Below are 26,615 nucleotides of genomic sequence, written 5' to 3' on the forward strand. Positions count from 1 at the left end.
CCCCCGCCCTCCGAATTTGTCATACGTCACTAAGAAAAGTGCGTACACTACGCTAATACTCTCTCCTGAATACAGAGGAGTCTAAGATGACGGCGCTACCGGAAGGTATTTATTTACGTTAATAAAGTTTTAAATATGGATATTTCTACAACAACACCGCACAGATTACCCTCAGAAGACCTTTGTTTATCATCCTGGATTTACTTTGTGAAGGATGGACGCACTTTTTTTGGACTTGATGGTCGTGGACCCTGTGAATTCACATTTAATTAACTGAAAGATCTAAAACATTTTCTAAAATATCCGAAAATGTGTTTGTCTGAAAAACGATGGACATATGCAACTCGGACAGCTTGGGGGTGAGTAAATCATGGGTTTAATGTCATTTTTGGCTGAACTATCCCTTTAATTTCTTTGTGCTGCTGAACACAAAGAAAGAAATTTTAGCAATATTTGTAACCAAACCATTTTTGACCACCATTGACTTCCATAATATTTTTTCTTATTATGGAAGTCAATGGTGCTTTTGTTTCATGCTTCATTACAAATATATTCCTTTGTGTTGAGCAGAACAAAGACATTTATACAGATTTGTAACAACATGAGGGTGAGTAAAGGATGACAGAGTTATCCCTTTAAGTACATTAAAATGTACACTCGTAAAACAGTAAAAACTAGCAGTATTTGTTACTGTAAGAAGGTACTACATTTCTAATGTACTTTTATTAAAAGTGCACTTCATTCTAATGTACGAAGTATTAAAGGTAAAAAAACTTCTTGTATTTATGAAATGTACTGGAGTGAAAAGTACAATATTGTGCATCTGAAAATAGTGTAGGAAAAGTTTGCCAATAAAAGTACAAATACGTTACACCACTGGGTATCATAGAACAGCAGGGTAAAGCCATCTAAATTATTTTGTCTTAACTTTTGAACACTATCTCTGCGTAGATCCATGATTGGCTGCTGGAGCATGAGGAGATGGTGAAGGGGTCACAGAGCTGGATCACAGAGGCTCAATCGTGGTTAACAACACCCTGTACATACACCACCGCCAGATGCCTTGACAATCATGTAAACGCACTGCAGGTATTATTCTCACACGCATCATCATTATCCTTTATCTGACACTTACTCAAACTCCAGGCCTATTCACTGCAAAGTTTACCTTCAACCCTAAGCAAACACACCTGAACCGGCTAATAATGTAATGTATGGGTGAGTTAAATAAGAGCTTGTACCTAAATTCATGTAGACAGGGGCGCTCCAATGGGTGTAGTCAAGAGGATGACCCTTGCATTAGAGGGAATAGTGAGAGGAATCGATCTACATATCTGACTTTTACATACTAGGCTGAAGACACATTCCTTATGCAGTTTTGTTGTGTATATGTGTTGTAGATGGTACTGGATGATTCTGCTCAGATGAGACGAACACTGCAGGGTTTCGGCGGCGTGTTAACAGAGATGGGAAGCGTGTTTGATGTCAGTCCATTAGAGGAGCAGCTCTCCAACGCTGACCGCCGTGTAGCCGACATGCAGCACAGCTTGCTAGGATTTCTCTCTCAACTTGAAAATGCAGCAGCTGTCAGTTCACGCACTCACTATTCTGCTCAGACGATCTGTTTTACTTCTAAGTAAGGTGCATTTAATGCATGTTTGTGTGGTTGGTGTTTTTAAGGAAGTGGACGCAATTGAAGCAGAGATGAAGGTTATGGAGAAAGATGCAGACAAAATAAAATCTACCCTGACCACCGAAGAGGGCATCAGTCTGGACAAACTCAAGGTTATTTTGTGTATATATGTGTCAGTATTAGAACCAAGTCATGGTAGTATTCAGTTAAAGAGCACCTATTGTCCAATTCACGTTTTTACATTTCCTTTGGTGTGTAAGTGTGTATTAGTACATGTTAACGATATGCAAAAGGTACAAACCCCAAAGTAAACGATGACGCGAGTTATCGTCTCCAACATAAATCTATTTTATTGAACTACAACAAACACACGGATGTAGGCAATAGTTTACTTCCTGATGTAGTAAAGACCGACATTATCATAATTCCTCCCACTTTGACACACATCCTGTAAGTTAGAATTGCATTGAGCGAATCTTTTAAACATGGTAAGGAGCGTCACATTTCCGGCTGACATCAGAGGTATTCAGGCCAATCACAACATACAGATTAGCTGGCCAATCAATGACACAGAGCTTTTCAAATGCAAAGTAAAATTTGGAGCTACAAAAATTTACAGTATGTGAAAAATAATGAGTTTTTTTAACCATAAACCATGCAAACACATATTATACCAAATAAACAAAAGGGATAATGTATAGGCAGCAGGTTATTATTGCAGATATATTGGTTTTATTATTTGTAAATATAATGCATTTTAGACAGCTGTGTAATAATATAAATTAATATGATTATTTAAAACATTATTTCAAAGAAGAGGATGACAAAGCTCCTGTTTTCAACTGGAATCAATGTAGGCTAAAGTTAATAGCAGGTTTAAACATAGTCCAAAGTATTTTGTGATTGGATCACTCCAAGTGACCACATAATATTTGCACTGTGACCCTGGATCACAAAACCATTTATCAGGGTATATTTGTAGCAATAGCCAGCAATATATTGTATGGGTAAAAATTGTCAGGTTTTTTGCCAAAAATCATTAGGATATGAATTAAAGATAATGTTCCATGAAGATATTTTGTACATTTCCAACCGTAAAGATATATAAAAATAAATGTATTATTAGTAATATGTATTGCTAAGGACTTTATTTGGACAAGTTTAAAGGCGATTTTCTCAATATATATATATTTTTTGCACCCTCAGAATCCAGATTTTCAAATAGTTGTATATCAGCCCAATATTGTTCAATTCTACACTGTAAAAAATAATACCCTTGATTTTCTTAAAAATATATCAATTTTGCATCCACTTTTTAAAGTAAGTTTTACATTGAAAGTTTTACCAATTGCATAAATTGCTTAAAATTATGTAATACTTACTTTAAAAAAGGATGCAAAAATGTTGCACTATATTTTTAAGTAAATCCAGCCTTTATTTTATTCAGTATATCAAACCATACATCAATGAGAATCTTATTTATTCAGCTTCTGGGTCAATTTCCAGAAAATACCCTTTTTACTAGTTTTGTGGTCCAGGGTCAAAAAACATAAAAACATACTGATGTAATAGGTCATGAACTTGTAAAGTCAGACCCAATATGATCTGCAAAATCAAATTTAAATGCTGGTTTAGATGTGTTAGTGGATGTTAGTGTCTGCCAAATGAATAAATGTAAATGTGTTTTGGCAGGCCATTGAGAACAGGATTGATCTGATGAAAAGGACCGTCACTGAGATCCAGAACTGTAAGGATGGTCTGTGTCTTCCTGACAAAGCTGAAAACACACTTCTTGTGTTCAAAAGAGCTGAACTATTACAAAAAAAACTCTTGGAACTGGAGCAGGTACACACGCTAACCCACATGTGCAGATCATCACGCAGTACACATGCAAAAACTCAGTTTTTGTCTTCTCTCAGCTGGCTTTAGAATACTCGATTGAGGTGCAGGAGATTTTTGCCCCGCTTCCCGATACCACCACTCTCGGTGCCCAACCCCACAGCACCACATCCCTCTGTGTTCCAGACACTATTGCTGAGGAGGAGACACTGGTAAGACGAAACCTTATTACAATTTAGTCACCTTGAAGAGGCCCCTGTTATGTATTGATTATAATGTGTGCATAGGAGACTGGTGAGATTCAGATTGTGCATGTTGAGGAGGACGTGTTGAAGAAATCAGGAGGAACCCTGATGACAGTGGAGCAGTCCACACCTGAGCAGAGACACTCCTGGATCTCTGAGAAGAGCTGCCAAACGCCCAAAGAGGTACAGGTACACATATACACATTTTCTATTTTAATAACAATAAGCATGTTTTATAAAGGTAGCTCAATTGGAAGAGAATTGCGCAAGTGATACACAAGGTCATGGGTTCCATCCCAGAAAAAAACTCGCTTGTAATACACTTTGGATAAAAACATCTGCCATGTGCATAAATGTAAAATGAAATCTCATAAAATGTCACGTTGGGTTCTTCATGACTATCAAAACTTTATCAGATGATAAGATTGGCTTTCAAAGGTTTGTGCATTATATTAGATGTGGTAACAGCTTTCTATAATGCTCGGTAGTCTCAGACAAGTCCTAAGTGCTTTTGGTCTTTCAAAAAACATTTTAATGTAGAATTACACATGGTGAAAAGCCTGCAAAGCTTATATGACCTGATGTAACTCATTGTATGTGTCTGTTCGGTGTTGCTCGGGTTTGTTTGTGCCATGTTTGGAACAGCCGGAGTCTGATGAAGCAGAGAAGCTCAGCGAAGCTGTGGAGACTACAGAAGAACATGATGATGATGAAAACAATAAAGGAGATGAAGATGAAAGACAAAATGAGTCTGAAGAGGCAGAAGGAATATCTCCATCCTTACTTAACCTTGAGACTTCTTTCCTTGCGATCATGAAGGTAATGAAATGTCATCAGATTTTGGCCCTGGGCAGTTTTTATACCGTAGCTTTCTTTGCTGATTGGATGAACTGCATTGTAAAAAAAATATAAAAATGTACAGTTCTGATAAGTGCCCACCTGTGCCCAAACTTTCTATATTAATTCACCAACCTGGTTTGATGCTTGGCAACCGTCAAGCTAATTTACTACATTACTTGATGAAACATATACACACAAGATTTGTTGGTTCAACTTAAAATAGTAAAGTTACTTGATTGCCTTAAATTTTTAGTTAATTCAACTTAAAAAATAAGTTTTGTGTAAACTAACATTTTAAAGTTGAATTAACTCAAATTTTAAGGTAACCAGGTACCTTACTTTTTTAAGTTGAACCCACTTTTTTACATTGTATAAACAATTTAATTATTAAACATAGTGAAAAGCCTGTGAAGCTCATGGGACCTGACGTAACTCTTTGTGTGTGTGTCTGTTCTGGGTTGCTCGGGTTTGTTCATGCCATGTGTGAAACAGCCGGAATCTGATGAAGCTGAACATTTTTTATACTGTAGCTTTTTTAGCTGATTGGATGAACTGCGTTGTAAAAAATAAAAAAAGTACAATTCTGATAAGTGCCCACTTGTGCCCAAACTTTTTATATTAATTCACCAACCTGGTTTGATGCTTGGCAACCATCAAAGCTAATGAACTACATTAATTGATAAAAAATATACACATATACACACAAGATTTGTTGGTTCAACTTAAAAAAGTAAAGTTACCTGATTGCCTTAAATTTTGAGTTAATTCAACTTAGACATTAGTTAACTCAAAAAAGGACCTGACGTAACTCAATGTGTGTGTCTGTTCGGTGTTGCTCGGGCTTGTTTGTGCCATGTTTGAAACAGCCGGAGTCTGATGAAGCAGAGAAGCTCAGTGAAGTTGTGGAGACTACAGAAGAACATGATGATAAAAACAATAAAGAAGATGAAGATGAAAGAGAAAATGAGTCTGTGGAGGCAGGAGAAATATCTCCCTCCTTACTGATCCCTGAGACTTCTTTCCTTGCGATCATGAAGGTAAAGAAGTGTCATCAGATTTCAGCCTGGGACATTTTTTATACTGTAGCTTTTTTTAGTTGATTGGATGAACTGCATTGTAAAAAATGTATTAAAAAAGTACAATTCTAATAGATGCCCACTTTTACCCAAACTTTTTATATTAATTCACCAACCTGGTTTGATGCTTGGCAACCGTCAAGCTAATGAACTACATTAATTGATAAAAAATGTACACATATACACACAAGATTTGTTGGTTCAACTTAAAAAAGTAAGTTACCTGATTGCCTTAAATTTTGAGTTAATTGAACTTGAACATTAGTTAACTCAAAAAAATTTTTTGTGTAAACTTAACTAAAAATTTAAAGTTGAATTACCTCAAATTTTTAAGGAAACTAGGTAACTTACTTTTTTAAGTTGAATCCACTTTTTTACATTGTATAAACAATTAAATGATTAAACATAGTGAAAAGCCTGCAAAGCTCATATGACCTGACGTAACTTATTGTGTGTGTCTGTTCTGGGTTGCTCGGGTTTGTTTGTGCCATGTTTGAAACAGCCGGAGTCTGATGAAGCAGAGAAGCTCAGCGAAGCTGTGGAGACTACAGAAGAACATGATGATAAAAACAATAAAGAAGATGAAGATGAAAGAGAAAATGAGTCTGCGGAGGCTGGAGAAATATCTCCATCCTTACTGACCCCTGAGACTACTTTCCTTGCGATCATGAAGGTAATGAAATGTCATCAGATTTTGGCCCTGGGCAGTTTTTATACCATAGCTTTCTTTGTTGATTGGATGAACTGCATTATACATTTTTTAGTACAATTCTAATAGGTGCCCACCTGTGCCCAAACTTTTTAGATTAAATTCACCAACCTGGTTTGATGCTTGGCAACCGTCAAGCTAATGAACTACATTACTTGATGAAACATATACACACAAGATTTGTTGGTTCAACTTAAAAAAGTAAGTTACCTGGTTGCCTTAAATTTTGAGTTAATTCAACTGAAAAAAAACATTAGTTAACTCAAAAAAAAGTTGTGTGTAAACAATTTTAAGTTGAATTAACTCAAAGTTTTAAGGCAACCAGGTAACTTAATTTTTTCAAGTTGAACCCACATTTTTTACAGTGTATAAACAATTAAATCATTAAACATAGTGAAAAGCATGCAAAGCTCATATGACCTGACGTAACTTATTGTGTGTGTCTGTTCTGGGTTGCTTGGGTTTGTTTGTGCCATGTGTGGAACAGCCGGAGTCTGATGAAGCAGAGAAGCTCAGCGAAGCTGTGGAGACTAAAGAAGAACATGATGATAAAAACAATAAAGAAGATGAAGATGAAAGAGAAAATGAGTCTGCGGTGGCGGAAGAAATATCTCCCTCCTCACTGAACCCAGAGATGTCCTTCGTCTCGTTCATGAAGGTAATGAAATGTCTTCAGAGATTTCGGCCCTGGACAGTTTTTATACTGTAGTTTTCTTTGCTTTCGTTTCCCATCTCATGCTTTATAACTCATCTCTGTTGATGTAGTTTTAGAGATTTATCAGCAGTTTCAACCTCACTAAGCCATTGATTGGTCCACATATTATTTCTCGTCCTCTAGGGGGCAGTGTAACTTTACTATAATTTCATTTACTGCATTTATTCATCTTTCAGATACTTCTGTTACTTGAGAATCACAAAAAGGGGTGTGATCTTCATTTTAAAATGTGGCACACCATGAATAATATATGATTTAACTGGTGAATCAGTTGCATTATAAAGAGAATAATTTCTGATTGGATGAACTGCATTGTAAAAAAAATGGATAAATAGTAAAATTCTGATTTACAAGCGCCCACCTGTGCCCAAACTTTCTATATTAATTCATCAACCTGGTTTGATGCTTGGCAACCATCAAGCTAATAAACTACATTACTTGATGGAAATATAAGCAAAAGCTTGTTTTAAGCACAAATTTGCTTACATTGTATATTTTTTTGTCTAAAAACTAGACTTCTTTCTTGAACTGAAAACAAGAAAAAAATACTAAGGAAGAAAGTAATTTGCCACTGTCTCTTTTTATTTATTATACCCTTCAGACCCTTCAGACTAGACTTGAGAATAGATCTGTGTTTACTGTAGCCAATCCTGTTGAATGGTATTAAAAAACTTGTGTTTTATTGTACAGGAAACTGCTTCTTCATCGCTGGATGAGTCTACAGAACAGAACCCCGAACCAACCAATACAACAGACCCACAGGTAACTAAAGAAATGAAGAAATTATCTTCTCAGTTTGATGTTTGTATGATTTTCCCATGTTACTGGTTAGTGCTGTTTAGTAGCGGCCTGGAATGCATGAAATGATAACATTGTACAATATACAGTACCTGGAATGCAATGTAAATTTGGAAAGTAAAGGTGTGACAGTGTGAGCAAACTTCAAATAAGAGTATAGTATAACAACTTTTCCCCTGTGTTTGCAGGTATCAGCGGACACTGAATCAGACACATGTGCAGACGTGTCCGAAGCTTCACGTGAAGGGGATGCAACAGAAGAAAGCGCGTCTCTCCTTGATGAAATGGTAACCAATACCTCCTCTGTTACAGAGACCTCCTCATCCCCTCCCAGAAGCCTGCAGAGGTGTCTGGTCTCCTAGTTGTAGTTCTCTCCTTACAGAACCTCCATGTCTTAACATCCACCTCTAGAACCCTTAGATGTAGACGTTCCCAGAGCTAGAACTTTCTTCTCAGTGCATTTACATGGCTGATGTGTTCTGAAGCGCTATGTATTATATGGAAATAAATTGAGGTACTGCCTGTATGTCCTTTAGTTGTCTGGGACAGAGGTTGAACAAATGACAAAAGAAACTAAATGAACATTTTGATTTCCAAAGTTTTATACTGTTTACACATTACACTGTGTCTATACTGGATGAGACACAATGAAACAAAGATCCATTACAATCAAAAAAGCTGTCTACACTGCCAGTGCCCAATGTGGCCTTTGTATATAGCCTAACTTAATTTTTCCTGCTTGTTTAAATTGCACGCATTATACTGATGAAAAGACTTCTACACTGTTAGAAAAAAATGCCAAAATATGTACCCCAGCTGTCACTGGGACATTACCTTTTAAAAAAGTCCTAATATCTACCATAGGTACAGATTTGTACTAATATGAACTCTTCGGGTGCAAAGCTGGATTTTTCTGACAGGGTATTAATTTTATTTATATTTGCAATAACTTCTGACATCAAATTTGAGCTTCATCTCTGGCCTGCTAATTTAAATCACCTTTTGTTTCTAAGTATATAATAGCACAATGCACTACATTGCAGTATGTTTCACTATTTTAAAAATGCAGTTTTTAAGCATGGATCTGCGTTGAAAATAAATAAGCTATACGTAATAAGTTACACCAGTTATTTTTCTCATTTAAGTGTTGATAAAGGGTATCCATAAGCTTGCAGCTGATTGGTCTGTTGTCTATCTGTGCAGCTGCAGTGTAGACATTGTGTTAGGGAGCCTTAGTTAACAATGCATCTAGTAAACTAAATCTTTGGATGTAAACTAAGCCAAGTATGACATTTATTTACTTTTTTTTTCAACTGGAAAATGTATGTGTTATTTTTCTTGTTTGTCATTGCATGGTAGCTTGAGTCTTAGCTACTAAATACAAAACTATAATACCAAAGAAGACACTAAGTTTTTTTATGGCATGTGTTTTCTATACCAGTGTGTTTTTTGTGAAAGGTGAACAAATTTTGTTTCGTGGAGTGAAACAAATGTATGAGAATATTGCAAGTGTCTGTCCAATGGCTGCCTATTGTGCACAGTAATGTCTAAGGGCATGTGTATTATGAGTTATTTATTTTCATGAAAGATGGTTTACAAGACATTCTCTGAAATGAAGGTTTTTCCCCCTCAATAATTTTAGAAGAATATAAATCTATGATTTATTTATGTTATTTATGCCAAGTATTTTTTTTATTTTGTGCCATGTAAACGCACTGAGCTATTATACACACCTGTGCATGTTTACCTGTTTTCTTCCTCCATTTGTGATCAAAACAGAAGAAAAATAAATTCCAACCAAAAATTCACACTCGCCTGTCTCTTTCTCTCTGTCAGGAGCAGGGTGCATGGCGGGGGGAACAGACCAGTGACACAAACACGCTTGCACATACCAAAATAATCCTGACAGAACACATGAACACACATTTAGAGTCACAAACCTCTCCCACAGACACAGGGGACACATTGAACTCATCTAATGTCATAACCTCTGATCAGGTACAGGGTGTGGTTTTATCCGAAACATTGGGGGTCTCCACAAAACCCATAGGCACACTGCTAGCTGTTGCATCAGAGCAACATACACACACTCAGACAACCACTGCAGATACACACATCCCTTTAAATACATTAAACACAAAAGACCTGGGGTCAGACAACAGACACGACACACAAACACAGAGCACAAACAAACCCCAGCTGGAGAAGACCGAGCCATTGGCTACAAGCAGATCTTTGGTAAGCACAGATACATTAGTGTTAAGTTATCTCACCCTACTGACAACAGACTTCATACAAACCTTGTGTTCATCAACATTTGCCTTTTATCCCATAAAACAAACCCTTTTTTTTTATTTCTCAGTACTCCGTGTGTGAAATGCTGCCTGAGAACATAATGTATGAGATTGGATTTAATAACGGGAAATTTGCATTGTAACTACTGTACGTGATTGTTTAAAATAATACTTTATTAATCCATGAATATTAATATTTAACACCTTGACCTTTATGTTATTATTATTACCAAGACGAGGATTTTGAAACTTCAGTGTGTGCACAGTAATGAAGAAAGATTTAATATCTCAATTTCTCCCCTATAGAAATAGGCAGGTGATTTTTTTTTTTGCTGCGGTGCCTTTATGGCTTCTATATAGACACATTTTTAATAATAGCCTCTTTGCTAAGCCGCCATTGTGACCAGTCCACCATAAAAGTTTGTGTGCCTTAAAAATAAACCTTTTGAACTTTGTAACATTGGGTACGTTGAGAAAGATAACGAGCTCCACATATCCAAAACATGTTTAAGGTTTGGTAGACTTTTCCTTTTTTATTCTTTTCATTATTTCGGGTTTTAAATAATGCCGCCTGTTAACTATTCACTATCACTATTTACTGAGGTTTCAGAACATCAAACAGGTGTTGGTGATATGTACATGAAAAAATTTGAATAGCCAAATGTATTTATCTGACGTCTGATAGTAGCGGAAGTCTATATCAGTCAATAAATGCTCTTTTAGGGCTGGTAAAGGTTTAATATCTGAGAGATATGGTACTAAATACATTTGTTTCCCATATTTCTAAATATGTGTCTAAGTTTTTGATTCTTTTAAATGTCATAATATGAGTGACAAGAAGTATAGAGAAAAAGTAGCTATGAAGGCTTGAATTACGGAAAAATTGGATCTGGGCTATCTGATTCAAAGTACATTATCACTGCATTTTAAATGTGTGTGTGTATGTGTGCGTGTGTGTGTACCTGCACTCTCAGAAAAAGGTACCTTAAGGTAAAAGTTGTCATACACTTTTGTACCTAAAAGGTACATATTGGTAACTCTAAGGGTGCCCTCACTTTATCCCAACCAAACCATGCTCGAGCACGTTTGACCCCAAAGCCTGGTTCGTTTGACTAATGGGATCTTACTGTTTTGGAATCCATTCAGCTGATCTCTGGGTCTAGCGCTAACACTTTTAGCATAGCTTAGCACAATCCATTGAATCTGATTAGACCATTAGCATCCAAAATAATAACCAAAGTTTCTATATTTTTCCTATTGACTCTTCTGTAGTTACATCGTGTACTAAGACTGACGGAAAATTAAAAGTTGCGATTTTCTAGGCAGATATGTCTAGGAACTATACTCTAATTCTGGCGTAATAATCAAGGACTTTGCTTACTGTAACATGGCTGCAGCAGGCGCAATGATATTATGCACTGGCCGAAAATAGTCCCCTTGGTTACTTTCAATAGCAGGGGACTATTTTCACTATTTAGTACACTATGTACTAAAGTTTTAAATAAGAAAAATATCGAAACACTTTGGTTATTTTTTTAGTGCGATGCTAATGGTCTAATCAGATTCAATGGATTATGCTAAGCTATGTTAAAAGTGTTACCGCCAGACCCGGAGATCAGCTGAATGGATTCAAAAACGGTAAGAATCTAATGTTTAACTCTAGGGGAGCTGGAAAATGAGCCTATTTTCAAAAAAAGTGGAGTGTCCCTTTAATAGTGAACATGATACCACAGAAAGTCGTGTTATAGTCACGCAAAATTTGATTAATTTATTCGTGCCCTGGCTTTATTTCATGTCTTGAGCACAAATGTCTTTTTCATGTAACCCGAACAAATTTCGATAAATAGTTTTTCGCGTCTGTGGCATGAATTTTTTTGTGTCATTTTATGTATTATTTTTACATTTTTTTCCCTATTTTTTATTCATTTTTGCCTGGTGTTGGGGTTTGGGTTAGGATGTAACAAAAAGTGATTATAAAAAAAAGTGATTCTATTTCCTCTGAAAATAGGAAAAAAACTATAAATAAAATGAAACAAAAAAGAAAGTCACGCAACAGACACGAAAAGTATTTATAGAAATTCATGTGAGTGACACAAAAAAGACATTCGTGATCAAGGCACGAAAAAAGCTGAATTTCGTTCCATGGACACAAATAAATTAATCAAATTTTGCATGACTATAAAATGACTTTCTGTGAGATCAGTCTGTTAATAGTACATATTAGGAACTTTTTTTTAAAGTACCGTCCCAGTGACAACCTTTGTACCTTTTTTTCTGAGAGTGCTGTAAACCACAGTGTGTGAGGCCAAATGTTCCTGCAAAGATATAAACTTTTTTGACCTTGTGGGGACAAGTAAAACTAAATGATTGTTTAAACATGTAACATAAAGTTGCATGTAGCAGATTGTTTTCAGAGAGTGTTAGGTTTAGGGGCATTGTACAGTATAAAAGTCATTACTGTACATCTATAGTATTGAAAGTCCCCAAAAAGCACGGAAACACAACGTGCCTTAGATTTGATCTCTTTACAAGGATGGTAAAACAGGAAATCAGCAATATTGTGGACACCAACCAATAACCAAAAGGTTTCTATTTAATTACCTCAAGTGCATAATATAGGATAGAATGTCAATGGAAAGTACAGGTATCAGTCATGAAAGAAAAACAAACATATGTGTGTGCGTGTGTGTGTGTGTCCTGTCACACAATCCTAGAAAGTGACGACATTTCAGGAAGTAGTTGTAGCCACAGGTGGGTGGAGTAAACAAAGAACTAGAGAGAGAGAGAGAGAAAAGCCACATGAAAAATGAGCAGTATGAAAGCTGAGACATTCATTGAAGAAAAGATCGCACCGGAGGATAGAGAAAAAACGAAACAAAAGAGTAAAGCTTAAGTGAGAGAGACAGACCGAGAAAAAGCCGAAACGTGTCAAAGTGTGTCATAGTGTGTTTCTTTGTGGGTCAGTGGACACACCCTTTGTGTGACAAACATTTTGTGCTTTTATGAAATGTTTCTGCTGCACTCAGCCAAAGCAGGTGCTTTCTCTTTCTCTCTCTCTCTCTATTTCTGTCTCTCAGTACACCTGTCTTTACCTGTCTCTATAACACACCTTTCCTCTGCCACGTAAACCTCTGGCTGTTTGTGCATCTGCTGAGCTGCTGTTATGTGTGATTGTCCAGGCCACAGTTGAAGCTGGGGATTCGGGTGGACGGTTGTATGGTGACGATCTGCTCCATGCCTGGCGTGAGAGGGCCTTACAGCTGGAGGAGTGTCTGGAGAGAGCACAGATCGGCCTGGAAGAGTCGAGACCACAGGACACGGCAATGCAACACAGCATTGAGCAACAACTTCACACCTGCCAGGTGATCACAGACACACATACAGTTCAAATGTCAAGGGAAATAACCCAGCTGTCAACAATAATGTCAACAGGTTTGTCTAAAGGATAAGGGTAGAGGAAATAAGATTGATTAGAGTCTAACCATGTAGTCTAGGAGAAGTGGGTGTGTGTTAGATTTGCATTTACAATTGAGATATTTTGAAGATTGTCGTCAGTATTATGCAATGCTGGCTCAGTAGTAAAGAACGTGTCCTAGATCTGTCTATTTAACACACTGAACCTGTTTCCTCTCTTAAATAACACTAGTCATCATTTTAACAGCTTTGGTCCTGCAGAATCTTACACAATTCTGACATTTCCTTCTGTTTTTATTCTGTTAATGGCTTTACTGAAACCATTACTAATGGCTATAGAAATCGCTTCTTTCTATAATCCAACCCCTAATCTCTTCCCCTTCTTTCTTAATCTCTTTCTTTCAAATATGTTTGGGTTTAGAAGTTCCTTTACATTTATTAGCCATCTTTGTCTTGTTTAGCTAAAAAAGTATGTGCTACTGTATTACATTTTATGTGTGTTGTAACCATAGACTGTAAAAAAAGATGGACGACGCCCGTTCGCTCTCTTCCATTGGTGAAAAGTGAAGCCGTCAGTGCCCCGATACGGCGCTGACATCTTGGGTCTTCTTGAGTCTGCGTAGTAGCGATTTCGGGACTAGTCCTGCGCAGTAGTGAGCAAGAAGTAAAGCCGCGAAATTAAAGCCCCTCCCTTGCTCTCAGAGAATGCGCATATCACAGCTGTCAAAACTAAAAACAAACTTATTTTAAAAACAAACACTTGAATTTACATCAGCGTGATAAAAACTGCTGTAAATGACAGAAACCAGCTTCGGAAAAAAGATAATTGAAGTGTAATTAAATTGTTTAGTTGGTCTCAAGTCCCATTGAATAACATGGGGAGGCGGGGTTTATGACCTATACTGGGACCAGTCACTGGGGGGCGATCGAGATGTTTTGGCTTCACTTTTCAGGGCTTGTGCGGCACGCTTGGTTGTAACTGTCCAAATACTTTTGAAGCCTTTGTATGGTTAATCTTCTTTAAACGCACACCGCAAAACTTTTTGGCCACTAGGGGGTGCGCGACATGTATTTTTTACGTCTAGCGCCCCTAGAGGCCACAAGCGCCGCAGCACTGTCGCAAAGGAAACCAACTCTTTAGGTCACAAAGCGTGCGTTCCAGCATGTCATAAGAATATAATTTCATGGGTTTTTTTTTTTTTAACACCAAAAGATTGCGTAACTCATGTTTACAAGCCAGTTGTAATGGTGGTCACTTGATTAAAGTTTATATAAAAAATTGCCTTAATGGGGAATCGAACACAGAACGTCCATGTCGTAAGTCGGTGACGCTCCACAGCGCCACAGAGTCACGTGATATAAGTCTCTCTCTAAACTCTCCAAGTACCCTATAGTAAAATTCACGTTAAAAAAAGTGTTTGGGCGCCAGACAGGACTTATGCAAGCAAAATATCATCACTTAATAGTCCAAAAGCATGACGGCCAAGTCAGCATCGGTCAGGAACCCGTCCTGCGAACACTGGCCCAATATAATTGATTATAAATACTTTTATTCTGTCACTCTCCCGTTTTCTCTTTCTGATCTCCTCCGACAAAACCTTGGGTTTCTTTTTCTTAGTTGCTGCTTCGGCCATGACAAAACAACAGGAAAATAAATAGTTGTGCTCTCATGTCGGATTTTGAGGAAGTGGAGGAAGTGACATATGCCGCAAAGTGGATTTTTGTAGTTCTTTTTGTGCTCGGGTTACAACCCGAAACCCCAAGTTTAAAAGTACGAGTTAAAGCGATACAGACCCATCAGGCTATGGTGGACATGTCATTCAACCTATTTTAAGTCGATATATAATATATTTAAAATATATTATGAAGGTTGAAAAACTACAAAGTGTCACTTTAATGATGGATAATTATGATTTTATAGAGCTGAATAACTGCAGGTACATCTAGTACTGAATATCATTATGTGTATTTGCAAGATAAATATATATGTGTGTGCATGTGTGTCAGTAAGTGGGAGTAGATAATGATTTAATGAACCACATAATGAACCATACGTCTGTTATTTACCTTTGGCGCGGCATGAAGTGGTCTGTCCTATTCTACACCTTTTTCCATCTCTTGTGTCTTTGCCTTTAGGATACACATTCACATAAATGACTTGCATGTCTGTGTTTCCTGTATTCAAAGACATGAATGTGTCAATGTCTTTGAAAATTCAACTTCTCTCTTCTAAAGGAAACAGTATTTCCTGTGGGTTTTTCTTTGCAGATATTTCAGTTAGCACTCTTATTAAAGATATTTTGGGCGAGACTGCAGGATAATAATTCTCACCTGTTTGTTAAGCACTGATCTCATATTTCTCCATCCCATCTCAGCAGTAAAAACTTCAGGCTGGTGTTCTCTGTGTATATTTCTTCATTTAGCCTGCCAGATTTTATTTATTTTTTTGAGTCCAAGGAGTACAAGGATGTTTGTCTTTTTCTGAATCGTCAAGTATGGATTTCAACATTCAATCTGTTATTGTGTTGTTTGGGTGTGGTTGTGTGTCTCAGTAATACAAGGAGAGTTGATGTTACTGTAGAGATGTCTTTAGATATTAAAGAAGCTGTATGCAATGTTTCTATTTTCTGCCAAACGTAGTCTGGATTTGTCCCTAAAACAGATCAAACCTGTGAGTTACTGACAGGCAAAAAGCATGTCAAAGTGAATCCGATCAGATTAGTAATGGTGTTGTGTGGTCTTGTCATATTTCCTGGCCCTTAAAAGAAAACATCACAGTTTTTCAATATTTTACTATGTTCTTCCCTCAACTTAGACAAATTAATACATACCTCTCTTTTCTCAATGCATGCACTTAATAGTTGTACAGCACGTCCATTTAGCCTAGCACCATTCGTTCATTAGCTCTTTCACCACCAGCATTTTTCATGATTTTCACAAAAGTTGAATGCCTTCCAGAAAATGCTTCTTTTTAAATATATAAACATACAATATATGAAATGAAAGAACAGACCCTCTGCTTTCAAACAAAAAAATCAGTTTCATCCTACCTTCATGTGTTCTGTTTGTATCACCTCTCAAATATGTGTAGGTTTCATCAAAAACACCAAATTTTGAAAATTCACCCAAAAATGAAAATTCTGTCATTATTTACTCACTCTCATGTTGTTACAAACCTGTATATTTATTTGTTCTGATGAACACAAAGGAAGATATTAGGATAAAAGAATACTATGGAAGTGAATAGGGTCCACGAATGGTTTGGTTACAAACATTTCTCAAAATATCTTCCTTTGTGTTCATCAGAAAAAAAGAAATTCATTCAGGATTGTAAAAACATTAGAGTAAATGATGACATATTTTTCATTTTTGAGTGAACTATCCTTTTAAGTGCACGCATTAAGAAAAGAGAGGAATGTATTAATCCATATAAGTTGAGGGAAAAACATAGAAAACTATTGAAAAACAGTGGTGTGTTCTTTTAAGATTGTCACAAATCATTTTTTTCACGACATCTATTTTAGTGCCATCGGTTACTGTAGGTAATACAAACATTTTCTGCTTTGTATTCTTTTCTATCCATGTAATCTGACTCTCTCATCAAAGATTCAGAGATTCACCCGGGCTCTGGGACACTGACCTGTTAAACTGTCCAGAACTACCATTTAAACTTGTATATAAAAAAGTATAAAACTATCGAAAAGTGCAGCTTATTTATAAAACCGTCAATGTGAACCTGGACCATAAAACCAGTCAAAAGAGCCTTTTTAATTGAGATTTGTGCAATTAAATGAATACATAAGCTTTTCATTGATGTATGGTTTGTTAGGCTATGATAATAGCCCCGGGGGAGGCAGCCTTTTTGGGCTTTACCTAGCTTCCTCTTCTATACGTTGCTTTAGTAATACGTGCAATTATAATATTGAGTCATAGCCGCAGCAAATTTAACTGCTCATGCTATCATGTATTCTGTTGTGCTATCTGTCGTTTTCTGTGCTTTTCACTGCTTCTATTTATGTAAAGCTGCTTTGAAACAATTGACTTTTGTGAAAAGCGCTATATAAATAAAATTGAATTGAATTGAATTGAATATTTGGCCGAGATACAACTATTTGAAATCTGGGGGTGCAAAAAATCAAAATATTGAGAAAATCGTATTTAAGTCCTTAGGAACACATTACAAAATTATCATAAAATTATAAAATGCTTACTGTAATGGTATAATTGGATTTAGTTATAACAATTTACAGAAGGCAAGGAAGATCAGTACATCACATTGATGGATTTAAACAGTGGGGGCTCGTGACTGCTCATCCTAGGGGCGCAAATTCAATATAAGTGTTCGGAGTGTCATGGTGTTCCTTGTGTTTTCAAAATATGTGTTTGTTGCATCATGTGAACCATGTGCATCACGTGTTTTGTCAAAACACGTATTTTGAAATTACAAACAACACACATGATGCTACATACATGTTGTGACGAACTTCACATCGAGCGCTCTCGAAAAAAGAAGTCTCCGGCCGCCACTGCATTTAAACAAAAACTTATTTTGTGTTTTTAGACGATTCTCGTGGAGATTGAAGAGAAGATCTCCTGTCTTCCTGAGTGTGGTTTGAAGGAACACGAGCAACAACACGAAGTGGAATTGCTCAACACAAAACTCCAGCTGTTAAAGAACAGATTGGTGACCGTCCTGTTACAGCTGCAGGGCAAACACAGTGTAGAGCAGGTACACGCGCACATAAACACACACCGAAATGTATGTGTCTATCACTCTGTCTGTTTCTTTAGCAATAAAGAACTTAATGAACAGATTGGTGATTATTAGCATGCTAATTGCAGCTGATTTTCACATTTGCTGTTTCAGAGGTATTAAATCCAAAAGTGTTGCTAGTGAGACTGCAAAAGTGTGCTTTAAAAAACTTTTTATAATGCTGTTGATCTCTCTGCAGGTGTGTGTTGAAACTGAGCGCCCCCTGCAGGCCAGGTTAACACGCAGCAGCAGTGTGCAAGAGATGTTGAGCTCCTCCAGGGGCAAACTGTTCAGACAAAGCAGTCTTCAACAACAGAAGGTAATGTGCACATTCACACACACATTTTAAAATAATAGTCTTTCCAACATAATTTGTATTAGAAAAAAAGTATCTCTCCAGGGTTTTACCGCAAAATATATTGAAACAAAAAATGTATTAGTTATCTCAAAGCAGTGTTTTCAAAGTGATTTACAAGTGCATTCAAGGTATACATTTATCAGTAGCAATTTATTTTACAGTCCAGTTCCATATGTACATACTATGTACAACTGTGCTTTACCTGGGTTCCACCGTGTGTGCCTCATAAGCCTTGAAAAGTGAAGCCTCTGGCTCTTTGATCGCCCCCTGGTGGCTGGCTGCAGTACAAGTCATAAACCCCGGCCTTTCCATTCAAACGAATGGGACTCTGCTCTAAATAAAAAAATAATTTACACTTCCAATAAAAGTTTCCGATAGATGGTTTTGGTACTTTCAAGTAGTTTTTATCACGCTGCTATATGTTCAACTCTTCATTATTGTGGTAAGTTTCATTTTAGCATGTAATTTGATTCAATAGAAACGGGGCGTGACGTTATGATTGGCGTGGTTGAATTGGTCGCGCGAGCGTTTGGGCGGAAGTTTGATATCGCGGCTCCGCCTCTGGCTCCACGGACGATTCCTTCTGCGCATGCCTTGGCTCCAAATTGATGTTTTTACGTAACATGGCGGCGACCGAGGTCGGACATTTTTGGCTTCAATTCATTACAATGGTGGGAGGCGACGTCGCGTCAGCCATCTTTTTTTACAGTCTATGGGTTCCACCCCTGAACTTAACCGAAAATCCTAACCCACATTAAGTGCATTAAGTATTTTGTTGAGTAAATACAATTTTTAAATAAAAAATTTTCTCTCTATGTACGCTCTACAAAAATGCTGGGTTATTTTTAAGCCAGCGTTGGGTCAAAAAGGGATGATCCAAACAGGTGGGTTAAAATTAACCCAAAAAAACAATGGGTTAAAACAATATGGAGCTAGAAATCTGCAAAACGTTTTGAATTTGAAATGCGTAAAGTTGAATTATAGACAAGTGTCATTTAACAAAATTGAATCCGACTTTTCCGTGATCTACTACTGTTCCCTGTGCAATCCAGAAGCTTGACCTCTGACCCACTTTTTGTATGATCTGAACTTCTGCCTTTTAAATTTTCGAAAATTGAACTTGGTGTTCCGAATTTCCTTTTTACCTGTATTTATAAGCTGTATTTTTTAAAACTGAATATTTACATGTTTTATAAAAATGTTTTGTGAGAATTCTAGCTCCATAAAACAACCCAGCATTTTTAAGGTGTATTTCTTATGTCCACTTTGTCTTTCAGGAATTGGAGCATGGTTTAAATGAACAGAGGGATCTAACCAAAGCTATCGCAATTCAAGGCAGCGGAGCAAGAAAACACAGCCAGAGTACAGATGAACACACAGGGTATCTAAATACACACATGCTCACACACATATGCTGTATGCATCTCAAGGGGCGGTTTACATTTTGCGTCTAAAACCGTGCGGAAAACGCGACTGTTGGTTGGTTCTTGTCACTGACCTGTGGTGCGTTTGTGGCATTCTGAAAAGTTTAAATGTTTTTAACTTAATGCGATGTGGATGCACCTGGAAATAACGAACTTGAGCGCGCAAAAGACACGATATGTGAATCGCCCCTAACTCGGATACTTATATTCTATAATTGTACTCTGCAGCCCTCCAGCAGCAACAGAGGATGAAGACAAGAGACAGGAAGTACAATCAGCAGTGTACAGGAAGTGGATACACCTCCACAGTCGACTGACTGAGAACAGAGAGACTCAGAATGATGGAGGCAAGGAAGATCCATCAGAGGTCTGAACACAATCTATGCAACATCAAACTTATTTGACAGCTGTCAATCTTTTTCAAAATGTTTATTTGAAATTTGAACGACTTCTTGTCATCTCTTCACCGTAAAAAAGTTGGTTCAACTTAAAAAACAAAGTCCCTTGTTGGCTTAAAATTTTAAGTTCATTTAACTTAAAAATATTAGTTGACACAACAACTCTTACACAACTTTTTTGAGTCAACTAAAAGTTTTAAGGCAACCAACTTACCATTTTAAGTTGAACCAACAAATCATTTCCTATCTAATGCTATGAAGTCCAAAAAAAGTATTTTAGGCTTAAAAATTGTGTGGTTTTGTATGTGTGTCTGTGAACAGATACTCACTCCATCTGTATGTTTGTGGAGTGGAGCTGCTGCTGTTTCTATCTGTCGGCAGGAGATTCAGTCAAACATTGCACGTCTTAAAGAACTGACACAATCTGCAGTTACACAGGTATCACACAAACACACCATATCACATGCTGTTTAGAGTACCGTCTATAACCCTGTGAATAACTATGTGCCCTTGTGTGTGAAAACATAATATAACCTTGATATCTACTCTTTCTCTGACTGACTGTCTGCTTTTCCAGGATCACCAGACTCTGGATGAAGGTTTGTTTGAAGTGTTGAGTGGTGTTAATCTCACTCTCTGTTCTCTTACACACGCTGTCCAGTTTCAACCAGCAATCTCACACATCGACATAGATGACCAGCTGCAGCAGTTACAGGTATACATCCATCCACCTATTTAATCTATCTATATACATGCATCAATTCATTACATTTTTTCTCTGTGTCATTGATAGGGTTTATCCGAAGAATTGACCTCCTTGGGTGACGTGCTGACCTCTCACGGTTCAGAGGTCATAAAGGTGTTAGATCCAAATTCAGTAGTATCAGAGAGCTCTTTATGCCTGGACCTGCTGACACTGCGATTATGTGAAGTTAAGAAGACTCTTACTGATAAACAAGAAGAGCTACAGGAACGACAAAAACAGACTAGTCAGCTACAGGTCAGATTTCCATCTGATTCAGTCTACTTATTGTCAGCATAAATGTAATCAGATATGAATATGCACACCTTAAAGGGACACTCCCCTTTTTTGAAAAATATGCTCATTTTCCAGCTCCCCTAGAGTTAAACATTTGATTCTTACCGTTTTGGAATCCATTCAGCTGATCTCCGGGTCTGGCGCTAGCACTTTTAGCTTAGCACAATCCATTGAATCTGATTAGACCATTGGCATTGCGGTCAAAAATGGAAGTCAATGGTTACATCAGCTGTGTGCTAACCATCATTTATCAAAATATCTTTCATCAGAAAAAAATTAATTCATACAAATTTAGAATAGCATGAGGATGAGAAAATTATGACATATTTTTTTGGGGGGGGCGGGACTACACAGTTTACATATAACATCAATGTCATAACTGCATATTAAAAAATGACACAAACAAATTCACTAAATGGCTCAGGAAGCTGACACCTTATGTGTTTATGTCAGCAGTTGTAGATGTTAGCAAGTTTTAACCACAAACGATCTTGAGTTCTCACCCTCATAACTGATACGTGTTTGTTATGAAATAATAACACAAACTCTTAGTGTCCCTATAATATCAAACATAGTTTTTGTTGGTGTTTAGGTCTATTCCATGAATTATATTCAGCATATGAAGAGTTTGGTTCCAAAACGCAATAAATCCATTTTGACAAATTTCGGTGAAAACAAGTTTTCTATACCAAGAAAGTGACAAGATGAAAACCACTACTTTCTGTTACAAACTTTCACATAGCATCTTTAGGTTATAAAAGCCTAAAAAATTCAAATCCAAAACTTGATTTTCAAAGATTTATTATAAAAACAAATTATTTTTTATAAGTTTTTTTTTCAAAATTCTATAAATCTATTCAATGTATAACAGTTGAACACTGATTAAAAAAATAAACATTAATGGCATTAATCAAAACACTTACTTTGTCATATTAGGAACACTGTCATTGCTGCGCGGTTATACTTGACGTCGTCGCTTAACATTTTTCACAGCGATCAGCTGTGATTCTCGTTGACTTTAAGTAAAATTATGGAAAGTTTATCATTAGATCCCCTGGGGTCAATGTGTTAGCACGAGAGAAGCTAGATGCTGTCGGGAGAAGCCTCCCCGAGTGCCTCTCACGTAAATTATTAGATGTTGATGGCTTACGTTTCTTTCCCGTCTCACAAAACCACAGGTTTATCAATGCTATTAAAGTATTATTTCGTTTTTGTTTGTTTGTTGATCACGAAGTACAAAGTAGATAAGGAAAACTAGGACTCTGTGTACTCAACGCGCCACCATTGTTTGTTTACATTGCGTGGAATGGTGCGCTGTAATTTGTGGAGCGGATTTATTGTATTCTGTAGAAAAGGAGCAGTGGCGTTTATTGCGTTTTGGGAAAAAAGGGAGAAAAGATGACAGAATAACACGCCGTTTATTGGATTTTGCATAAAATTAAGAATTTACTTTTAAATACTGACCTGATATAATACTGATTCTGGCAGTAACTCGTTTTTTTCAAAAATGGAATTTATTGCGTTTTGGAACCAAACTCTTCATATGTTTTTAAAATCGAAACATACATTGTAGACAAAATTGTAGCATTTCCTTGTGTTTGTCAAACCCTGCAGAGAAAAATACAAGATGTGCATGATTCAGTAATAACTAACAAGTCAGCCCTTCACCCTACAACTAATGGAGACGCCCACTCTGATCTTCACACACAGCTGCAGGTGAGTGCATGCACCTGTGAATAACACCACGGGACACATCAAGTGACAAGCGTGTGAAGATTAGTTAAACACTACTGATAAATACTGAATGTTCTGAATATCTGAATGAATTGAACTTTAAATGTTTCTCAGAGTCATGACTTGCATCCCGCCTGAGCAAATGACGCTGTAAAGACATGACGGCCTTTCCTTTAGATGTCTATATTTTATATAATAAGATCAGGTCGTGTGTTAACAAAGTTCTCGCTTTGAGATGGAAAGACACAACCGTGCCATTTTAATGACCAGTCACAGTGACTTCCTCAAACTTTGAACTTGAGACTTTTGAATTTTTGACCTTTCCATCTGCAGGCTGTCGTTGGGTTGAAACAGGAGGTGGAGGAGAAAGAAAAAGTGCTGGTGGAACTCAAAGAGACAGAAAGTCAAAGTCAACCTTCATCTCACCTCACACAGCAGATCAGCACACTGGAGGTACAAAATGTGTAACATATCTGTAGTTTGGGAACATTAGTTAAAACAGTATATAAATTGAGGAAATTATGTAAGGGATAACATCCAGCCAGCTGTTATTGCAGAATAAACCCCAACATGGTAATCAGGACCCCAACCATATGAATAAATAATTGGACATGAAATATAAAAGTTTTTAATTTCAATTTCATTGTAACTGTAAAGATCTAAGGATAAGGCACCAACAGTAAAAATATAGGTGCACCATTTTTGGCTGTATGGTTCCTATAAAGAACATTTACCATTCAAAGAACCTTTCTGTTTCACAAAAGGTTCTTTGTGGTGGAAAAAGATTATATATTACTATACAAAGGCGAAAATATATGTTTTAAGAAAGGTTCTTTGGGGAACCAAAAATGGTTTGTCTGTGGCATCAATGTGAAGAAACTTTTGTAGCACCTTTATTTATAAGAGTAAGGATACATAAACCATACTCTGCAGGCGGTATTGGAGAGTGTCTGGAGGGATCTAGAAAAACGTTGTGGAGCTCTGCAATGGAGTCTAGATCAGCAGCAGATGAGCGAGAGAATACTGAAGGGTCTTCAGATGGTCCTCCACCTCGGGAGAGAAAAACTCACCTGCAGCTTTCACCTGGACCTTAACAATCTTGGACAAATACAGACACAGCTCAGTACGCACACGGTAAGAAAAAAAAGACACGTATGAAACAAATCATCATCAATTTAAGAGTAGGCCTCCCTTCTTATTCATCTTTTTAACCTTGTAAATCTATACAGAAGTTTTTCCTGTCTCTGGGACGTCACATGCGGAGACTGCAGCAGCTGAGTGTTAGGATGTCAGACAGCGCCCCCTCTGGCTGGGACGCTGCAGTGTCTGAAATTGAATCTCAAGTGTCTGGTGTCCTGCAGCAGGCTCAGGGTGTTGGAACTCTACTGAATACACTTCTGCAGGTACGAACCACAAACATTTTAACTAGGGCTTGGACGATAAATGCCGATACACATTAATAATACCTGGCTGATAATTATTCTGAATCACACAGCTTTTTCATGTACTACAGCTTTTGATCAGTAGAAAATCCTTATCGATCTGAAATCACTGTTGAGTCGTTTATAACATGCATTTAAAAAAGCAACACTCTTCAAACATAATCATTATACATATTCTTTATTATCATGAAAATACCTAAAAGGTTTGTAGAACAACAATATAAATATATGCTTAATGGTGTAAATGGTTCTTCTTCTGCTGCTAATCTTGAGTTTCTGCACGATTGTGCCCTCTGACTTCTGGGTGTAGCGACATTTTAACCACAATTCATTTACTCAACTTCATCCTGGCTAAGGCTCCTCTTCCTCAGATCAGCAAGTTCTGCGAGTTTAGCCTTCAATGTCTTCATTAGCTCCTAAAATTGCAAATAAATGAAATTTGAAGCCACAAAATGTAAAGTCAAGTCAACACTGTACAATTTTGCCCACGATCTGGCTGTATGAGACAACTTTTAATATTTTTGCTAGACTTCTAGGTCAAAATCTAGTCTTTTACTGCTAGTTTTAAATTAAATTAAAATAATTAAATTAATTTTATTTTTATTTTATTTTATTAAATTTTATTAAATTTATTCTAAAATGTATTCTAAAATGTTATTAAAATTAAAATTAAATTATCAATTCATCCATTTTTAAATCCATCACTAAATTAAATTAAATTACATTTTTTTATTATTATTTTTTTTTATTAAATTGTATTAAATTTATTCTAAAATTAAATTAAAATTATATTATTAATCTGTCCATTTTAATCCATCACTCCAGTTACTCAATAATCAATCCATTAAATTAAATTAAATTAAATTAAATTAAATTAAATTAAATTAAATTAAATTAAATTAAATTAAATTAAATTAAATTAAATTAAATTAAATTAAATTAAATTAATATTTTATTTTATTTTATAAAATTTATTCTATTCTATTTAAGTAAACAGACTGATTATTAACTGGAGTGATGAATTGGAAAAATTGACTGATAGTTTAATGAATGAATGAATGACCAACAGTTGTTTGCTATGTGTTTGACTTAAATGTTTATTTTTGGATGTTGGTGTTTTTCAGGTTTTCACACAATATGAGGAAAATCGTTCCTGGTTAGAAACATTGCTACAGATGTTAGAGACTCAACTTCCCATAATGCCTCTGCGGGAACAAACTGAAGAGCAGCTCAGCACAAACATTTCTGTCTATCAGGTAACACCTACAGTATAATTTATTATTTATAATTTATAATTAATTCAGCAAATTGAGAGACTGGAATATTGGTTTATTACTATTATTGGAGATGATAATTATTAATTAATTTCTCTGAAATAGTCCTGTATCTCTGTTGTTTGTGATAGAGTGTACATGCCGTTCTTGAGGAGAACAGAGCTCGGGTCAGTCTGGTTCTAGATGAGGGCCACAGACTCCTCTCACAGATTTTTGTTAGTGAAGTGGGCATTCCTATACATATAACGGGAACGTCTACATTAAGGCTGGAGCAGCGATTGGTTTCTCTTCAAAGAAAGGTGGAGCAGGGACAGGAATCCACCCACCGACTACAAAAGCTTTGGAACAGGTAAATGTTATATGACATAAATAACATGCACTCATTCAAATGTGACGACAGAGAGGATTGTAAATAAAACTATCACCGCTATACATTTTTTCAGATATCAAAAAGATTTTGAGGCTTTGAATGCATACATAGACCAAGCCAAAGAAAACCTGAATACATGGAAAGATCACATGATCTCAGGTGAACAGGAAACAAACCATGGCCTTTCCTACTTTCAGCAATTCACAGTAAGTGTAAAACACTATAAACAGATAGTCCTTAACCTAAAATTGTCCTAAAAA

General features: G+C 36.5%; 1 protein-coding gene across 13 annotated transcripts in view; it reads left to right on the top strand.

The window, feature by feature from the left end:
• syne2b (spectrin repeat containing, nuclear envelope 2b) overlaps nt 1-26,615 on the top strand; it is a 133,075-nt gene that overhangs the window by 66,257 nt on the left and 40,203 nt on the right. For 9 of the 13 annotated variants that reach the window (XM_065296294.2, XM_065296297.2, XM_065296299.2 and 6 more), the window contains 28 exons: nt 952-1,089; nt 1,401-1,586; nt 1,681-1,785; nt 3,326-3,478; nt 3,553-3,684; nt 3,760-3,906; nt 4,363-4,536; nt 5,424-5,594; nt 6,136-6,306; nt 6,830-7,000; nt 7,748-7,819; nt 8,044-8,142; nt 9,692-10,093; nt 13,329-13,511; nt 18,125-18,292; nt 18,516-18,635; nt 19,952-20,055; nt 20,327-20,465; nt 20,818-20,934; nt 21,074-21,211; nt 21,290-21,496; nt 23,150-23,251; nt 23,603-23,722; nt 24,203-24,403; nt 24,499-24,672; nt 25,836-25,967; nt 26,117-26,334; nt 26,429-26,561. In XM_065296294.2, coding sequence (XP_065152366.1) covers nt 952-1,089; nt 1,401-1,586; nt 1,681-1,785; nt 3,326-3,478; nt 3,553-3,684; nt 3,760-3,906; nt 4,363-4,536; nt 5,424-5,594; nt 6,136-6,306; nt 6,830-7,000; nt 7,748-7,819; nt 8,044-8,142; nt 9,692-10,093; nt 13,329-13,511; nt 18,125-18,292; nt 18,516-18,635; nt 19,952-20,055; nt 20,327-20,465; nt 20,818-20,934; nt 21,074-21,211; nt 21,290-21,496; nt 23,150-23,251; nt 23,603-23,722; nt 24,203-24,403; nt 24,499-24,672; nt 25,836-25,967; nt 26,117-26,334; nt 26,429-26,561 — 4,377 coding nt within the window. The remainder of the gene's footprint in view (nt 1-951; nt 1,090-1,400; nt 1,587-1,680; nt 1,786-3,325; nt 3,479-3,552; nt 3,685-3,759; nt 3,907-4,362; nt 4,537-5,423; nt 5,595-6,135; nt 6,307-6,829; nt 7,001-7,747; nt 7,820-8,043; nt 8,143-9,691; nt 10,094-13,328; nt 13,512-18,124; nt 18,293-18,515; nt 18,636-19,951; nt 20,056-20,326; nt 20,466-20,817; nt 20,935-21,073; nt 21,212-21,289; nt 21,497-23,149; nt 23,252-23,602; nt 23,723-24,202; nt 24,404-24,498; nt 24,673-25,835; nt 25,968-26,116; nt 26,335-26,428; nt 26,562-26,615) is intronic. The other 4 variants (XM_065296298.2, XM_065296296.2, XM_065296301.2 and 1 more) reach the window with 4 other exon arrangements.

Source organism: Paramisgurnus dabryanus, chromosome 20 (assembly GCF_030506205.2).
Source record: "Paramisgurnus dabryanus chromosome 20, PD_genome_1.1, whole genome shotgun sequence".
NCBI lineage: Eukaryota > Metazoa > Chordata > Actinopteri > Cypriniformes > Cobitidae > Paramisgurnus > Paramisgurnus dabryanus.